The 15,526-nt window shown below is 35.8% G+C and overlaps 1 protein-coding gene across 8 annotated transcripts in view; it reads right to left on the bottom strand.

Annotated features, from left to right (window-relative positions):
- ZNF385B (zinc finger protein 385B) overlaps positions 1-15,526 on the bottom strand; it is a 369,836-nt gene that overhangs the window by 177,409 nt on the left and 176,901 nt on the right. The window contains exon 1 of one of the 8 annotated variants that reach the window (XM_069492892.1): positions 10,904-11,021. The exons of the other annotated variants lie outside the window; for them this stretch is intronic. Within the exon in view, the coding sequence (XP_069348993.1) occupies positions 10,904-10,913 (10 nt within the window). The 5' untranslated portion in view covers positions 10,914-11,021. Of the gene's footprint in view, positions 1-10,903; positions 11,022-15,526 lie in introns of those variants that run through there. 8 annotated transcript variants of the gene reach the window in all.

Here is a 15,526-nt window from a genome sequence, read left to right as displayed (position 1 = left end):
AAGAATGTGTTTGAAATATGAGAAAAGGATATAAATTCTGATTCACATTTGGCTCCATTTTATCAAAGCTCCATGCTTAGAATATTGGTCTATGGAGAATGCTTCATTGATAAATAAGGTTTAGATATTGAGAGGAAATCACAAAAGTAGGTGTACATGACAGAAAGCAACATACATTATTCAAGATAAGGGATACTTGAAAACAAATGAAAGCCCGAGTAAAAGATACAACTAAATTTGCTAAAAGGATAACATGATATCCTTCATGCTTGAGCTTGGTGCAAAAGCTACGGGGTTTTGTTGTTGAAAGATGAATCCTGTAACAAGCTGTCATTTTGAGAGTGTCGCTGTGCCTATTTCAGCCATTTGCTTACATCAGTAACTCGCATTTATTCCATACAGGGTATATATTTCATTGCCTTTATCAGAAGTAGAAGAAAAGCAAATCAATAAGGTATGGAAGTGAGAAACCAAGACACAAAAGTCTTTTGTGGTTATCTATATAACATTATGAATTTTCTTTGACTCAATGTGTCACAGCACAAGAATTGGCTGACTGATAGCTAAACCTTTCCTTGTCTTACTAGACAGCTAAGGGGCATTAAATCCACTAGACAATTGATGCAGTCATATCCGGATACAATGTAAGAATTGATTAAGGCGAAACAGCATAATAGTTACCTTCAACATCAGAATGGCAAACATTTGAAAACAATACCTTTTGATTCCCTTTTGCCATTGGTATTACTCAAAGATAAAAGACATACATTATTTTAACTGCATTATATTGGAGAAAGACATAGAATTGTTTAAATGATTCTGACTTTATTGGCTTCAGAGTGCAGGTTTTCTCCCAAGATTTCTTACCACTTGAGGTAAATCTGGCAAAAGGGTCAAGTTGTCTTCAAAGTTAGGTAACTATCATAGAATAAACTTATTTTTTAATAGTGTATAAGTTACATTTTGAAACAGTATATTCAATAATACATTATCAGGTGAAGGATCTGTAAATATAAAGCAATGCACTCAATGGTTAATCTGAAAAAAAGAGGTTGATCAACAAATATACTAAGAGTGTTCAAAACATCTGAAAATACAAGGAAAACAATATATTTCTTGAACATTTTTAGATTAATGATAGGACACAATGCTTTACATTTAGAGGTTCTTCACTTAAGAAGATGTCTGGAGATTAAAGAAAATGCAAGCATAATATTTTAAAATATAGCTAACACAATATATTAAAAAAGTTTATAGTTTTTACCAGCTCCTTGAACACACTGTGTATTATATGGTATATAAATGCTCAACCTTTTTCACTACATGGAAAAACAAACACCACATGTACTCACTATTAAATTGGAACTAATCTATCAACACTATGTGCACATATGGAAGTAAAACTCAATGGAAATCAAGCAGGTGGGGGGGGCAGAGGGGAGGGGCAAATTCACACCTAATGGGTACAATGCACACTATCTAGGTGATGGGCATACTTATAACTTTGACTCAAACTGTACAAAAGTAATTCATGTAACCAAGACGTTTATACCCCTCTAATATTCTAAAAATTAAAAAAAACCCTCTTTCACTACAAATAAAAAAATAAAAACAAAAATAAAATTCTAATAAGATAGTCCCTGAGACTGTTTTTTTATGAAACGTCCATATATGGATATAGAGAAAAATAAAGGAGAATCTGAATATTGCTTTGTAAAGGCCTCCTTGGTCTTTGAGTGGTAAACCATTGGCCTGGCACCACACATATGATGAGCTGGAGTTAACAAAGTCAGAACTAAGGTGTGAACAAGGTTACCATGGAGATTACGGTGAACCCGAAGAAGACTATCCTCCTTAATGGAAAATGGCCAATATTCATTTACCTTATCTTTATCAGGGGTATCTTTTCTCCAAAAAAATAAAGAAAAAGAAAGTTAGGCAGAGATGAAAAATACATTCCATAGGAGTGTTTCTTTCTATCATGTAGAAAAAAAGAAAGAGCTAAACTATACTGCCAAAACTATACTGCCAGAGAAAATTTTTAGTCTCAGTTAGACTAAAAAAACAGAACTGTTGGCCTCCCTTTTCAATGCGTCAGAGGATCAGAAAACTCTAGCCTAGACAGAGCATTTTAAGATATAGATTTGGAAACATAACAAGGGCTATGACCTCCCAAGTAGCTATAAAGAGTCCATAGTGACAAACATTAAGATATATTAATAATGTCAACTATTACTAGGACAACTTTTTCATGACTATGTTGTTTCATTTTTCACAGTTTCAGTGGGTATCTTCCTAGAGTATAGGACTATAGTACTAGTATAAAGTGGGCTATAGTACTAGTACAAAGTGTATATGCACGATGATCCCTAAAAACATAGTTTCTACTGAGCTTCCTAATTCAGAGTCATGTAGTTTATCCCAAACAATGTTAACACTATGCTTGGAATTATTTTATGTGTATTTTAAAGAGTTGAACAATTTGTGCCAATGGATTCTGAGAAACCTTGATTTTACAAGTGAGTAGTTACTGGACTCCTATTAAATAAAAGCACATGTTACTAGCGGTGAGTCTTTAAACTGCTTACCTGAGCAGCCAGGAAATTGGGTGTTATGGTTATTACTGCAACCCTCATAGTCACCCTCATCCAAAACAATAGAATCATTTGCTAGTCCCACAGCACTTGACACCTTGCCATTGTAGTTATTTGTATATCTCTCCTTCCAACTAGATGAGTGGATGAGAAGTACCCTGAACACTAAGATACCTTATTAATTTCTCAATCTCTATATATACTAATCCATAGCAGACGCTCAAAAAATATTTTTTAATGAATGATCAACAATGTCACAAAATAGAGTACTGCAAATAAATACTTCATATGTTTGGTAACCTCAACTGTTCAGAGTTGAGACAAACGCCAGAATATGTGCCGTCCTCCCCTCCCAGCCCCACAACAAAAGGCATTAGAAGGGTAAGGATTCTTAAGAGAGTCCCTGAGGTCTCAAAGCCTTAGTTTAGGGGAAAAAATGAGACATAAACTGCTTAAGGACAGGAAACTTTTCTACTTTGCTTACTTTGATATCCTCAGGGCCTTCCTAACATAATGTCTAGCCCATAATAAATGACTAATAAAAATTTGTTAAGTGAATGGCTAAAGTAGTAGTTAACTCCTTTCTAAATAAATACATATGAGAATGAAAATACATGAATTGAGAACTGGGAGCAGAGCTACTATAGACAGGCTCATGGACAGCTGTGACTCATGCCAGCTAATGCCATAGAACACCAGTAGACCATTAAAAAGCATGTCAAAATGCCAAAGCACAACAAATTGGGACCATTTCTTCTAGGAGCCAACAGATCTTTCTCACTAGACCCTGTGAACTACTGCTGCATATCACAACAATTAACATTTGCATTAAGGCTCCTAAGTTAAAATAAACTCTGTTTAAAAGCTAAACTATATCTTATTAACAGAACATTAAAGAAAGCAGAAAAGAATTTAATGCACTAAAGGAGCATGTCCATCAATACTTTTTTTTTTTGAGACAGTCTTGCTCCGTCACCCTGGATAGAGTACAGTGGCATCATCTTAGCTCACTGCAACCTCAAACTCCTGGGCTCAAGTGATCCTCTTGCCTCAGCCTCCTGAGAAGCTGGGACTGTAGGTGTGTGCCACGACTCCCAGCTAATTTTTTTTATTTTTAGTAGAGACTGGTCTCACTCTTGCTTAGACTGGTCTCAAACCCCTGAGCTTAAGCAGTCCTCCTGTCTTGGTCTCCCAGAGTGCTAGGATCACAGGTGTGAGCCAGCACACCCAGCCCTGTCCATCAATTTTTGTTCAAATGAAATACTGGGTGGAGAAGATGTTTGGGATGAGTTTAGGAGACCATGTGTGCTGGTTGTTCTCTGCTCCCAGATCCTCTCTCTACTCTTTGCTCATTCTGGGTACGAGGTATGAGTTTGGGCATGACATATGAGAGAGAGGATCCTCCTCTCCTCTGTACTGCCATACTTGTGGCTTCAGGTTGGGCTCAACCAATGGGAGGCACCATCAGCAAAAAGGACAGCAGAAGAGAAAAATTGGGGTATTTATTTCAGTTTCCCTCCTTAACTGCATTCTGGCACTGGCCTCTCTTTGGAGAATAGCTTCTGTTTAATAGCTTCCTTCCAGTCTTCAGTTTCAGCTCTTAACAGACTTAGACACCTCTCTATTACCTCCCATTCCCTTTCAGGAATGGGAGAGCTTATGATGGGTCCATAGATACCTTGATATCAATTGTCAATGCCCCTAAACCTGCCCACATGTCTGCAAATAGATCCTTTTTTAAATTCTCATAGAAAATCTGAGCTGATTATGCCTTCAGCAATCAGTCAGAACTCTGACTGATACAACATAAAATAGAGTTAGGCTCTGCTACTTTGTATGAGACTTAGAACCAATATAGCAGGAACAAATCAATTATCAAACCAAACCATCTCTATTTCCTTCTACAATGCTGAAGTACCCTAAAAGGCCTAAGACAGCTATAAAGAAAGAAAAAACAGAGAAAACACGTGACCAGCAGTGGCAAGTATTCTCTCATTTCAACAATACCCCAGCCAGTGAACAAATTCAGACTGGCCAGTGCCTTCCTCCTATTCCCTAAGACCACTCTAATCTTTCTAAAGGAATAAAATATAATTGACAATGCTTATCCAAATTATTTTGAAATATTTCCACATAAAGAAAAGAAAGGCACAACCATGAGCAGAAGCAAAAACATTTTTAACAGAGAAAGGTCATGGATGTGGCTCAATTTCTGAGTAAATATTAGAAAAAGAAAGACCTTGAATTTGGTGAAAGAGATGCAAATAGAATCAAGGGATGGAATAGGGGGCTTTACGTGACCTTCCACCACAAGGGTGTAGGAGCCTGTTCCCTGGGCTGGGGCTTTTTCCCACCCTACCTAGAACAGAGGGAAGCAGAGTAAATGGATGGAAAGAAGGTTGTGTTCTAATTCTAACTTTCCTAGATAAGACATCTTGATTAAGTCACTTTGCCTGTCTTAACTAAAATAAATAGGGATGAAGAATACCATATTAATTCTTCATGATGCTGGAGTTTCAACTTCAAGTATTTTAAAATTATTCTAACCTCTTGGGGATGACAAGATTTCCACGTTTGGGGAAATTATTTCACTAGTCAGTTCTCAAAGGAACTCTATTTCAAATCTCACTATTTCTGCTAAAACATTTGCCTCCTACTACCTTGAAAATTCTCAGATTCTTTTACCGGAATGGCAGTAAGTAGACTTGAGACAATGCTACATAGAGAATACCTATTGTGCACCAGAACTTCCAGGGTATCATTTAGTGTACACATATTCTTAACCCAACTTTTTAGCCTAATGGCTTCTTGAAATCAAAACAACTTCCAAAGTCATCTTGGAGTATGATTTTTAAAGCATATGGAGACAGAATTTGAGCCAACATATTTTATTCCAAATGAGGCTCTTTGATTTCTTGCATGCTTTTGAAATGTGATGTTTGTCTACCCTGGGAAACTCTGTTCACTCCCTTGCCTGGAAGGCTAGTCTTGAATAATTGTATCACGGATGCTTTTTGAATTCTACTACTTGTGGGCTATTTCTGCTGGATAAATGTGTTGCCTACATATAGAATTCTCTTAACTCTGCTTTTCAAATGCTTATGTTTTCTGCTGTCGAGCCAAGAATTACAAAGCCATGCTCTGGCACGGGTAACACTACTTGATGGTTATTTATTATTAAATGACTTCTATCACAGAAAAGTGGAAACATAGCTGAGGATATAAATTATCAAAAAAGAAGCTGAAAAGGCAGAAGAGAATATGTCATGCATATCAGTCACTGATTTATTCCATTTTGCCACATCACAATGCTTACAATTAAAGCACTTTTCTGTCAGATTTTCATGTTTAGAGGTGAATATTAATTTTACAAAATAAAAGAAAGCAAAATAACCTGGAAACAACCTTGTCAGGTTAGAGTTTTAAGAGAAGATCATAAAAGCAGAACAAGTACTTGGGGAAAAAAGGGAGAAAGAGAAAGAGAGAATGAGAGAGAGAGATGAGATAAATTGTGGACACTCGTTTTAAGGAAACAAAATCTTCCACAGAGAGTTGCATTAGTACTGAAATTCACCCAACTCCACATGAATTCTCATATTTGAAATGCTCACTACTTCTTTTCAATTAACTTCTTTACCTATCCTACAATTCCATACACGTTAGTGACAACCTAAAGGCAAATATCTCTACAGAGTAAAGGAATGATAATATTCTGGGCAAAAGTGATGTCACAAACAGACGTGAATTCCCAATGCCATTGAGTTCTCATGATACTAGGGGAAATAAAACAATGACTTTATAGCTAATCACAATGTAGTATTTAAAGAAAGCATATTTCAACAGAACTGTCAGGACTATTAATCATTCTACATTTAACAGAGATTACATTAGGTCTAGAGATGTTAATTTAGATTTTATTCTGTTATTGATTTATGTAAATAGGTTTCATTACTGGTTTAAAGGAGTACTAGAAGTTTATCTTTCTTTTTATAGATAGTATTAACATTTGTCTTAGAGAGACCTCTGTCCTTCATGGACAATAATACTTTAATCTCCCAAATCTAAATTTCCTTTTCTATAAAAATTTTTAAAGCCAATAATTGATATAAAAAGGTACAACAAGTAAAATTATAACTACTAACTGGCATTCATTTATCATACACCAGGCAACTTGCAGAAAGCTTTATGTACACTATTTTTTTTTGTCTTTAAACACAGACTTTAATGGTAACAATTCCTTTAAGCTCAATTACTTTAGCTATTACAAGTCTTATGCAGATGTCACTATTAGACAGTATTTAGTGACTTGCACTGGATTCCTCATAATAGAAGACAAGTTCACTTAAGTGTAATCAACAGTCATTTAACAGTTTTGTTATGTCAACACAAAACATGGCTAATTTGAGTTGCACCTCCCCCCCCATAGCACAGCATGATCAGTACCTTAAGTATACTTCAACTAAGCCATTAAAAAAAGTGAGTGTTTCACTACCCCTGAGACCACTAGGTAACTGTGGTTCATACTTTAAAATGTGAGTACACCCACACAAGAAAGCAAACTAGTTATTTAAAAAAAAAAATCTTATTATCACATTGCAAACCCGCCCAAGAAAAAAATTAGCCAACTAAAATGCAAATTTACCACTAACAGGTGAATTGGACCTTATTTTTATGGGTTAAGAGAAACTGAAAATTTGTCTATGCATTGAAAAACATAGGAAATACATAGGAATAGACAAATCAATCCTTAAATCTGGTAGTATGCACTCTCATCCCACACATGGCACTGGTAATGTCAAGCTATTGGGTGGGGTGGGGGTAAAAGGGCAAATTCCATTTTTCGAGGCTTTTGATTAATTCTTATGATACTGGAATTCCACCAGGTGGACACAATGATCCCTAAGTAACCTAAAAACAAAAAGACTGAGGCTTACAGAGGGTAAGCAATTTGTCAAGGGTGACAGAACAAAAAAGAGGTGGAGCTGGGATTCAAATCCAAGTATATCTTGTTCTCAAGTCTTTCCTCTTTATTTCTTCTTATAACTGAAAAGAGTAATGGCACAACAGGTGATCATATTTGATTTATTAGACCATAAATACTGATTTCAAATATAAGTATTAACTCAGGCACAAGTTACCTCATAGTAAAAGCATTTAGCAACGATTCAGTAAAACTTCATACTCTACAGGCTTATAGAGTCCTTTGATACTGTCATCTAGAGCAGTGTTGCTCAACGTTTTTTTTTTCACTCTCACTCTTCCTAAGGGGCCTTCTGAGATTTTTTTCTTAATCACCTACCATGAAATCTTAATCCTGCAGATATACCATATATTTGCTTATGTACCATATGTATATCTGTGCTTTATATATAAGAGAAGTAAGGGATTTTTTGCTTCCTAGAATAAATTTTTGCCCCTTGAGGGCTATGAGAATGCACGATCTAGAAGACGTACCTCTTTGTCCAAAACCTCCCAGCTCACTGTCATTGCTTATAATTGTATGGGCTTAGGGCTTTTAGATTTTTAGCTTAAAGATTTTAGTGTGTTAAAATGCAAATACATATAAAATGTTAATGAACCACTATAAGCCATTTATATCTTGGCGTGAATAGAAGATCAGAAAGCCAGTCGGACAGGGCAAAGAAGGAGAATGTGGGGGCACTCTGCACCAGAGCAGGGGACGGGGAAGAACAGAGCCTCTGGTGTTGAAATGCCCACATCACAGTTGTGCTTCAGTCTAGTCCTGTTGAAGATTTTAACATAAGTCCTTTAAGAAAAGATGCCAGCTCCCATTCATGATGAACAAGAAGACTTAGTCATAAGCCACCTTAGTGGCCATCACCCTATTGATTATTGTGTAAATATTAGGTTTCCTGCCTGTAAAGAATTTGCTGTTTGGTGCCTTTCAGGCCTGTTTGCATATTCCCAACCACTACGTGGCCAAGAATAAGTAAGTTTATGTAATGTTCCAAAGAAACTGCTCCACACCATGGCTCATTTTAACTGAGGTATGAATAGAAGACAGAGATGAATTCACAAATACTTCTTTCACATGCTCTGTAAAATATAACTTTTTACCCCTCCAGGCCAAAATGGTCTTAACCATTGATGTAATTATAGCTCACAACTATAATTTAGAGTTAGCTCTGGTTGACTCTAAATTCACACAGGAAAATAATTCACTCATCTTATTGGAACAGTGAAGTATAGAACTTCACAAAACCCACACAGTTTCAACAATCCCAAAAAGTGTGGTGAATCGAAGAAGAAATCAACAGTTGATAATTTAACAAGACAATAATTATCTACCATTCATTGTTTACCGACTTAGAGGCTAAAGTTCTAGACTTGACACTTTATAAACATCACCTATTTAATCCTTTACAGCAATCTGTAATATTTTTACCCTCATTTACAAAGGAAATGAGTGCAGAAAGGACAAGTGATGTTTCTGAAACCACTTGGGAGTACAGCAGAGTTCAAACTCCTGGCATCTCAAGCTCATGCCTTGCCATCTCAGCCACAGAGAAATGATGGAAAACTCATCTGCAAACTTTTTCAACCAAATGGAGGAAATCCTGGGAAAGGAGAGGTCATGAATACGTTGTGAAAATATTCTGAGATGTTGCTTGTGAGAGGATATTGTGTAGATAATTTCAACTGCAGGATCACTTTAAAAAAAATAAACAAATACCTTCAAATCAGAATTTTCTGACTCTGGGGATTGTGAAACATGCAGGTGTCAGGACCTTGGTAAATAATTAACAAACTTGTGGCTACTTCACACAACCGTAGTCACTCTTTCCAGAGGCCACGACCATTCTCGTAAATCACCTACTCACTTCCCACCAGTGGCGTTGAAACTTATGACCTGAAAGGAGCTCACATCTGACAGGACGGCCCTTGTTTAAAATTTCCAGTGTGCTTTATAAACGTGTATAGTGTCTCCAATATGACCAGATAACAGAATTTAAGAAGGCAGAAGTGGAACAGCAAAAATAGAGAAAAACTTTAAGAAATTATTTTATAGAGGAGGTAACCTAATGAATGGTTAGGAAAGGTGTTAAGAAGCCAGGACAAAAACCTGGGTCTCCTAATTCCTAGGCCAGTATTTTTCTTCACTTAGAGTATATTGTTACCAAGTAGAATAAAAAGCTTGAAATTACAGCAAAAATTGACCCCAAAACACATCATCAATCTGCTTTCTCTGTGCAGATTTACCTAATATTTGAGTTAAACACATTGACAACAAAGTAAACATATAAACTATTAACATAGTTATGTTTACTTTATCCCAAACAGGTTATCAAACATCCCTAAATAGTGACATTTTTAATAATTCCAAAATAAAGACTGAAATTGTTCTGACATGTGGGATAATGTGTACAACTGGTTAAAATATAACCATTGCAATAAAAGATGTTTTCACCTAATTTCCTAGAGATTTCAAATGTTTGCATAGCCTTTAGTAACTGGAAAATTCCTCAACTCATTGTGCACTTACTAACATATTCTATTAGGAAAATGTTTGCTTTCCAAATAAATAATCCAAGCCATAAAATTCGGCCAATGTTTTACAATATGAACATGACAGTAAAAGAAGCATTTTTTAAAGTCTTTACGTAGCTTTCAATGTAATTCTTATTTAATTATGTTCCTTTATAAAATGAGAAAGCTTCCTATATCATCTTCTTTGAAAGGTTTTGTGACATTTCTATTAAGATTAATGAGTACAAATGTTATATTTAAAATAGTTTATATTGTATAATTGTGAATATTACTAAAAATATGCAGCATATTAGTATTGTACCTTTTCAATGTTCTACTACTTGAAACTAATTTTAAAGCTGTCAATCCAGGCATTTCCATTTATTTTAAATATTAATAAAATAATCATTTAAACCAGTCGTTTCTAGAAGATATATCTGAGCATTTTAACAACATAAAGAAGTCCAACATATTTTTACACAAGAAGTCAAGTTAACATTTAGATCATGAAGACTCTATAACAACTACTGATTAAATCCCAAAATGTTATGCTGATTTTAATGGACAGAAAAAAATTACAGGTGAAATGCTAATCATGATGGCTTCTTTAACTTATACACACATTTCCAAGATTGTTCTAAATTGCCAAACCTTGTCACCTAAAAATCTAGTAGGACAAAAATAATACTAATCATAGCGTTGCCCAGCACTGTGTGAAATATGTACAACTCTGGAAAATTACAACTGAAGCCAAGTATACCTACATACATATTTTCTATCACTTTAGAACAAATCTACCATTTGTAAGTTATGTTACTTACCTAGAAGCATGTTTCTTAGCAATAGTCAATTCAGCCAGCCTGTGATTTCTGTATAACAAATGTATCAAGAGCTGAGAAGTACATTAACCTGCCACAAGTTTTATTACAGATGGAGTGTGAGCCTTCACAAACTCTTCCTTGTATGCTAAGCCGGCTGGAGTACTGGCCCAACCCCACTTGCTCACTGTGTACCTCGTTTGAAACTAACAAACAATACAGTGACTGTCAGTAGATGTTGCCTCTTCAGTCTACAGAGCCAAAAAAAATTATGGAAAAGTAGGTTACTTCACTGGAGTTTGAGATGTATTCTGAATTGATCATGCTGTTTCTTTAGAATTCCACGTAATATATTTTCCTCAATTCACAAAGAAAAAAATTTAAACTTATGTAAGTTTATAAAATCATATTTTAATAATGTAACTACCCTCCTTTTTCCCAATATTCTTTCTCTAAGAATTTAAAAATACTTTTGACTCTAAACTAAAAAGAAATTCTGCTACAAAAGAAACTCTATGCATGTTTTTAAGGAAGATTGAATATTAAAATTTTATCATTCATCAAGGATCAGAAAATGCAAATGTATTTATTATTTGGTGTTAGGAGCTTGAACCTCCAATGAGATTTCACTTTCACAATGGATTGTTTGTTTGGTTCCAATACTAAGATAATTACTTCTGAAATAGGTTTCTCCTGAGAGAAAACAAGCCTTACAGTTTTAAAGCAATAAGGATATTGCAGTGAACATTTAACAAAGGAACATCTCGTCTCTTTTTATTTTTCTGCTGGATGCATATTAACAATTTAAAAAAAGAAAATATATCTGGGCCCAAAGGAAGAATACACAGCATGCTAGCCAGCACTGAAGCCAATGATATGAATGTGATTTCTGAGACTGTTTTCTAAAATAGAAAATAACATTTTATTTTGTATGAAACATGTCAAATATTATATATTTTAGCAATTGCTTTTAAATTATCCCCCAACAGATACTACGTTTTACACATATAACAGTAGACAGCAGTTAAAATCTACCATCCCAGAGTCCAAACAGCAAAGTTTTACAGGTATTTGTTTATGTTTCTATCTTTCTATATTCCTTAATTTGGGGATTCAACTTTTATATGACTAGCTACTTTTATTTAGGTTAAAACAAGGTTAAAAAGTTAAATATAGGAAAAGTGAGGGACAGAGTATCTGAGGAAGGTACAAAAGGGAAATGAATCTAGGTGCTAAAAGGAAAATGGGGAAAGACTATGAAAATAGGATAATTTGGAACGCAGGGAACAAAGGAAGAGAGATGGCTAAGGATGATAATGATACAACAGACCAAAGTCTGTTTATGACACTATAAAATGCAGGCCTCTTGCATATCAAAAATATAAATGTCAAATATATATATCAAATGCACACATATATATATTTGAATGAAGCACTCTAAAGGAAAACATGCATTCTTATATTGAGTGAACCAACTACCAAGTAGAGAGGTGTGTGTGTGTGTGTGTGTGTGTGTTTATATTAACAAGTATTTCTCTAGAAATGTGGAAGGAGGCCTCTTCCTGCCCATGCCTTCCCATTCACTTTAACCCAGTGATTCTCACACTTGAGTGTGCATCAGAATCCCTGGAGGACTTGTTAAAAGGAGTTGCTGGGCCCTATCCTCAGAATTTCCAATTCAATCTGTCTGCAGCGTGGCCTGAGAATTTGCATTTATAAATTCTGAAGTGTGACAGTTAATTTTATGTCAACTGAACTGAATTAAGGGATACCTAGATAAAACATTATGTCCGAGTGTGTCTGTGGGAGAGTTTCTGGAGGAGACTGGTGTGTGTGTCTGTGACTGAATGAGAAAAATCTATCCTCACTGTAGTTAGGCACCATCCAATTGGCTTGGGGACCAGATAAAACAAAAAGGCAGAGGAAAGGTGTATTATCAGTGCGTGCGCGTGCTCTCTCTTACTCTCTCTCTCTCTCTCTCCTCTCCCTGCTCCAGCTGGGACACCCTTCTTCTCCTTCCTTTGGATATCAGAATTCCAGGTTCTCTGGCCTTTGGCCTATAGGGCTTACACCAGCAGCCTCTTAGGTTCTCAGGCCTTCAGCTTTGAACTGACAGTCATACCATCAGTCTCCCTGGTTACGAGGCCTTTGGACTTGGACTTAGTCATGCCACCAGCATCCCAGGTCTCCAGCTTGCAGACAGCCTATTATAGAACTTCTCAGCTTCCTCATTCACATGAGCCAATTCCCTTAATAAATCCCTTCTGACATATCTATCTATATCTATCTGAATCTACATCTTTCTATATCTATTTATCTCTATCTCTATACATAGAATCTAAAACTTTTTAAAACATAATTTCATAGCTCTGAATCAGGGTGCATTCATAATTAATTGCATCTTACAATAACTATGCACAAGGCGTAATTCATGACAGCAGTAGCTGATGTCAGTGTGTGCGTGAGCTTGGTCATAGCAGTTCCCATTGTCTCCTCAGTTGAGTGATATTTTTGAGTCATATAATGCATTGAGTTTAACTGGCATTTAGAAATGGTATTTAAAACTTACATTTTTTAAAAAAAAAAGTCATACTGTGATCTGGCATGAAAGCCATGTTTCAAAAGCCTTTGGCTTTAAAAATAGAAGTCATTACATACAAAGACAGCATATCAATAAATCTGAGTATATATTTGTTATTAGTGAAGCAGATGGTCATTATTGGAGGAATGACAACAATTTCAGATTGTATTGCAGATTGCAACCGGTTTTGTTAAAGAATAGAAGAAAGGTAACCCCAAGTGGCAGAAGTGGTACATGCAAAAGTTTTGCCTATCACAGGCCAAGCAATGCAACTAACTGAAGGCAGAAGAAATTACCAGTTCGTCTGAACAGAAATTTCAGAGTGATGAGTTGCTGGTGTGAATAATTCACAGATCCAGATCCAGAGGGACTTTCTTTAAGGCTTGTGTCATAGTTTATTGAAAGCGTTTTATTTATTTATTTACTTATTTATTTTTGACGGGGGACTTCCTGCCTCGAGAACTGTGAAACAATACATTTCTGTTGTTTAAGCCATCCAGTCTGTGGTACTTTGTCACCACAGCCTTAGCAAACTAATATACCATCTTTACCAGGTGCTTGATATTAAGTATACGCTAATTTCTTAAAAGGAATTGGAGAACTGACCACCACTCACTCTTTCTCTAAAAAGTTGGAATAATAATATGATTGTCTATTTTTGGAAGGTTAGATAGAATTCAGATATTTTCTATTTGTACTTTGTCTAATTTTCCCTTCATCAGGTTGCCCATGGAAGTCTATTTAAGTAGTTCTCCCACTCCCCACCAAAGGACCAGCTGCTTTTTAAAATATTCGATTCATTTATTTTCTTGTGTGCTTACTATTACACTAATAATTGCTTTAATGTTTGCTTCCTAACTTCTTTTGATTAATTTTGATACACTTTTTCTAGTTTTTAAGATGCAGACATGGCTCATTTATTTTCAATTTTTGTTTTTTAATACTTAAATTCATTTAGGAGCATAGTTTTTGATTAGAAGTTTTCCCTTCCATTAACTTTTAGATAATCTATCATTTTAGTTTCGATTTTTCTCTTCTCTCCTTACTTGATGGTTAAAAGACCTGAGAGAGATAAATAAGTCATCTTTTAATTCTGTCCTAAGTATTAATTAGCTGTTTTGCCTAAGGCTGACCACTCACTTACCTTCTACAAGCCTCTGTGATGTTGGCTGTGTGAGGATCAAACCAACTAAATATGGTGGTATTTGAAACCATAAATTAATATACGTAGGTAAGTTATTGTTTGAATTTTTGACCAATTAGCTATATGTAAAGAAAACAGAGTAATCTGGGGGCACCAAAATTGCTTAACTTTAGAGTTTCAACTCTTCACTTCTTTTTTTTAAGAATTGTCCCTCGAGTTGTCTACATATTTATGATTTTATGGAAAAATGCTAACCATTCTCCTACTAGCATAGTTTTAGTCGATGACTGATGACTTTCATTCAAGAAGAGGAATTATTTTAAAAATTTATCTCTTGGGCCGGGCGCGGTGGCTCACGCCTGTAATCCTAGCACTCTGGGAGGCTGAGGCGGGAGAATCACTCGAGGTCAGGAGTTCAGGACCAGCCTGAGCAAGAGCGAGACCCCGTCTCTACTAAAAAATAGAAACAAATTATCTGGCCAACTAAAAATATATATAGAAAAAATTAGCCGGGCATGGTGGTGCATGCCTGTAGTCCCTGCTACTCGGGAGGCTGAGGCAGTAGGATCGCTTAAGCCCAGGAGATTGAGGTTGCTGTGAGCTAGACTGACGCCACGGCACTCACTCTAGCCAGGGCACCAGAGTGAGACTCTGTCTCAAAAAAAAAAAAAAAAAAAAAAATTATCTCTTGAAATTATCGGTCACTACCATTTAAAAGCAGGTGTAGAAGGAACTAGCATTGACTGAGAGCCAGTCATGCATCAGGAACTCTTCTGGGGGGTTTACATTCAATTCCCCTGACAGCCATCCTACAGGAGAAGACACTGAGACCAAGACAGCATAAGCGAATTGCCCAGGGTCACAAATATTCAAATCCAGTGCTCCTTACAAGCTCCCTCCC

This window comes from Eulemur rufifrons, chromosome 1 (assembly GCF_041146395.1).
Source record: "Eulemur rufifrons isolate Redbay chromosome 1, OSU_ERuf_1, whole genome shotgun sequence".
In the NCBI taxonomy this organism is placed as follows: Eukaryota; Metazoa; Chordata; class Mammalia; order Primates; family Lemuridae; genus Eulemur; species Eulemur rufifrons.
This window is presented reverse-complemented; position numbering and strand designations above follow the sequence as displayed.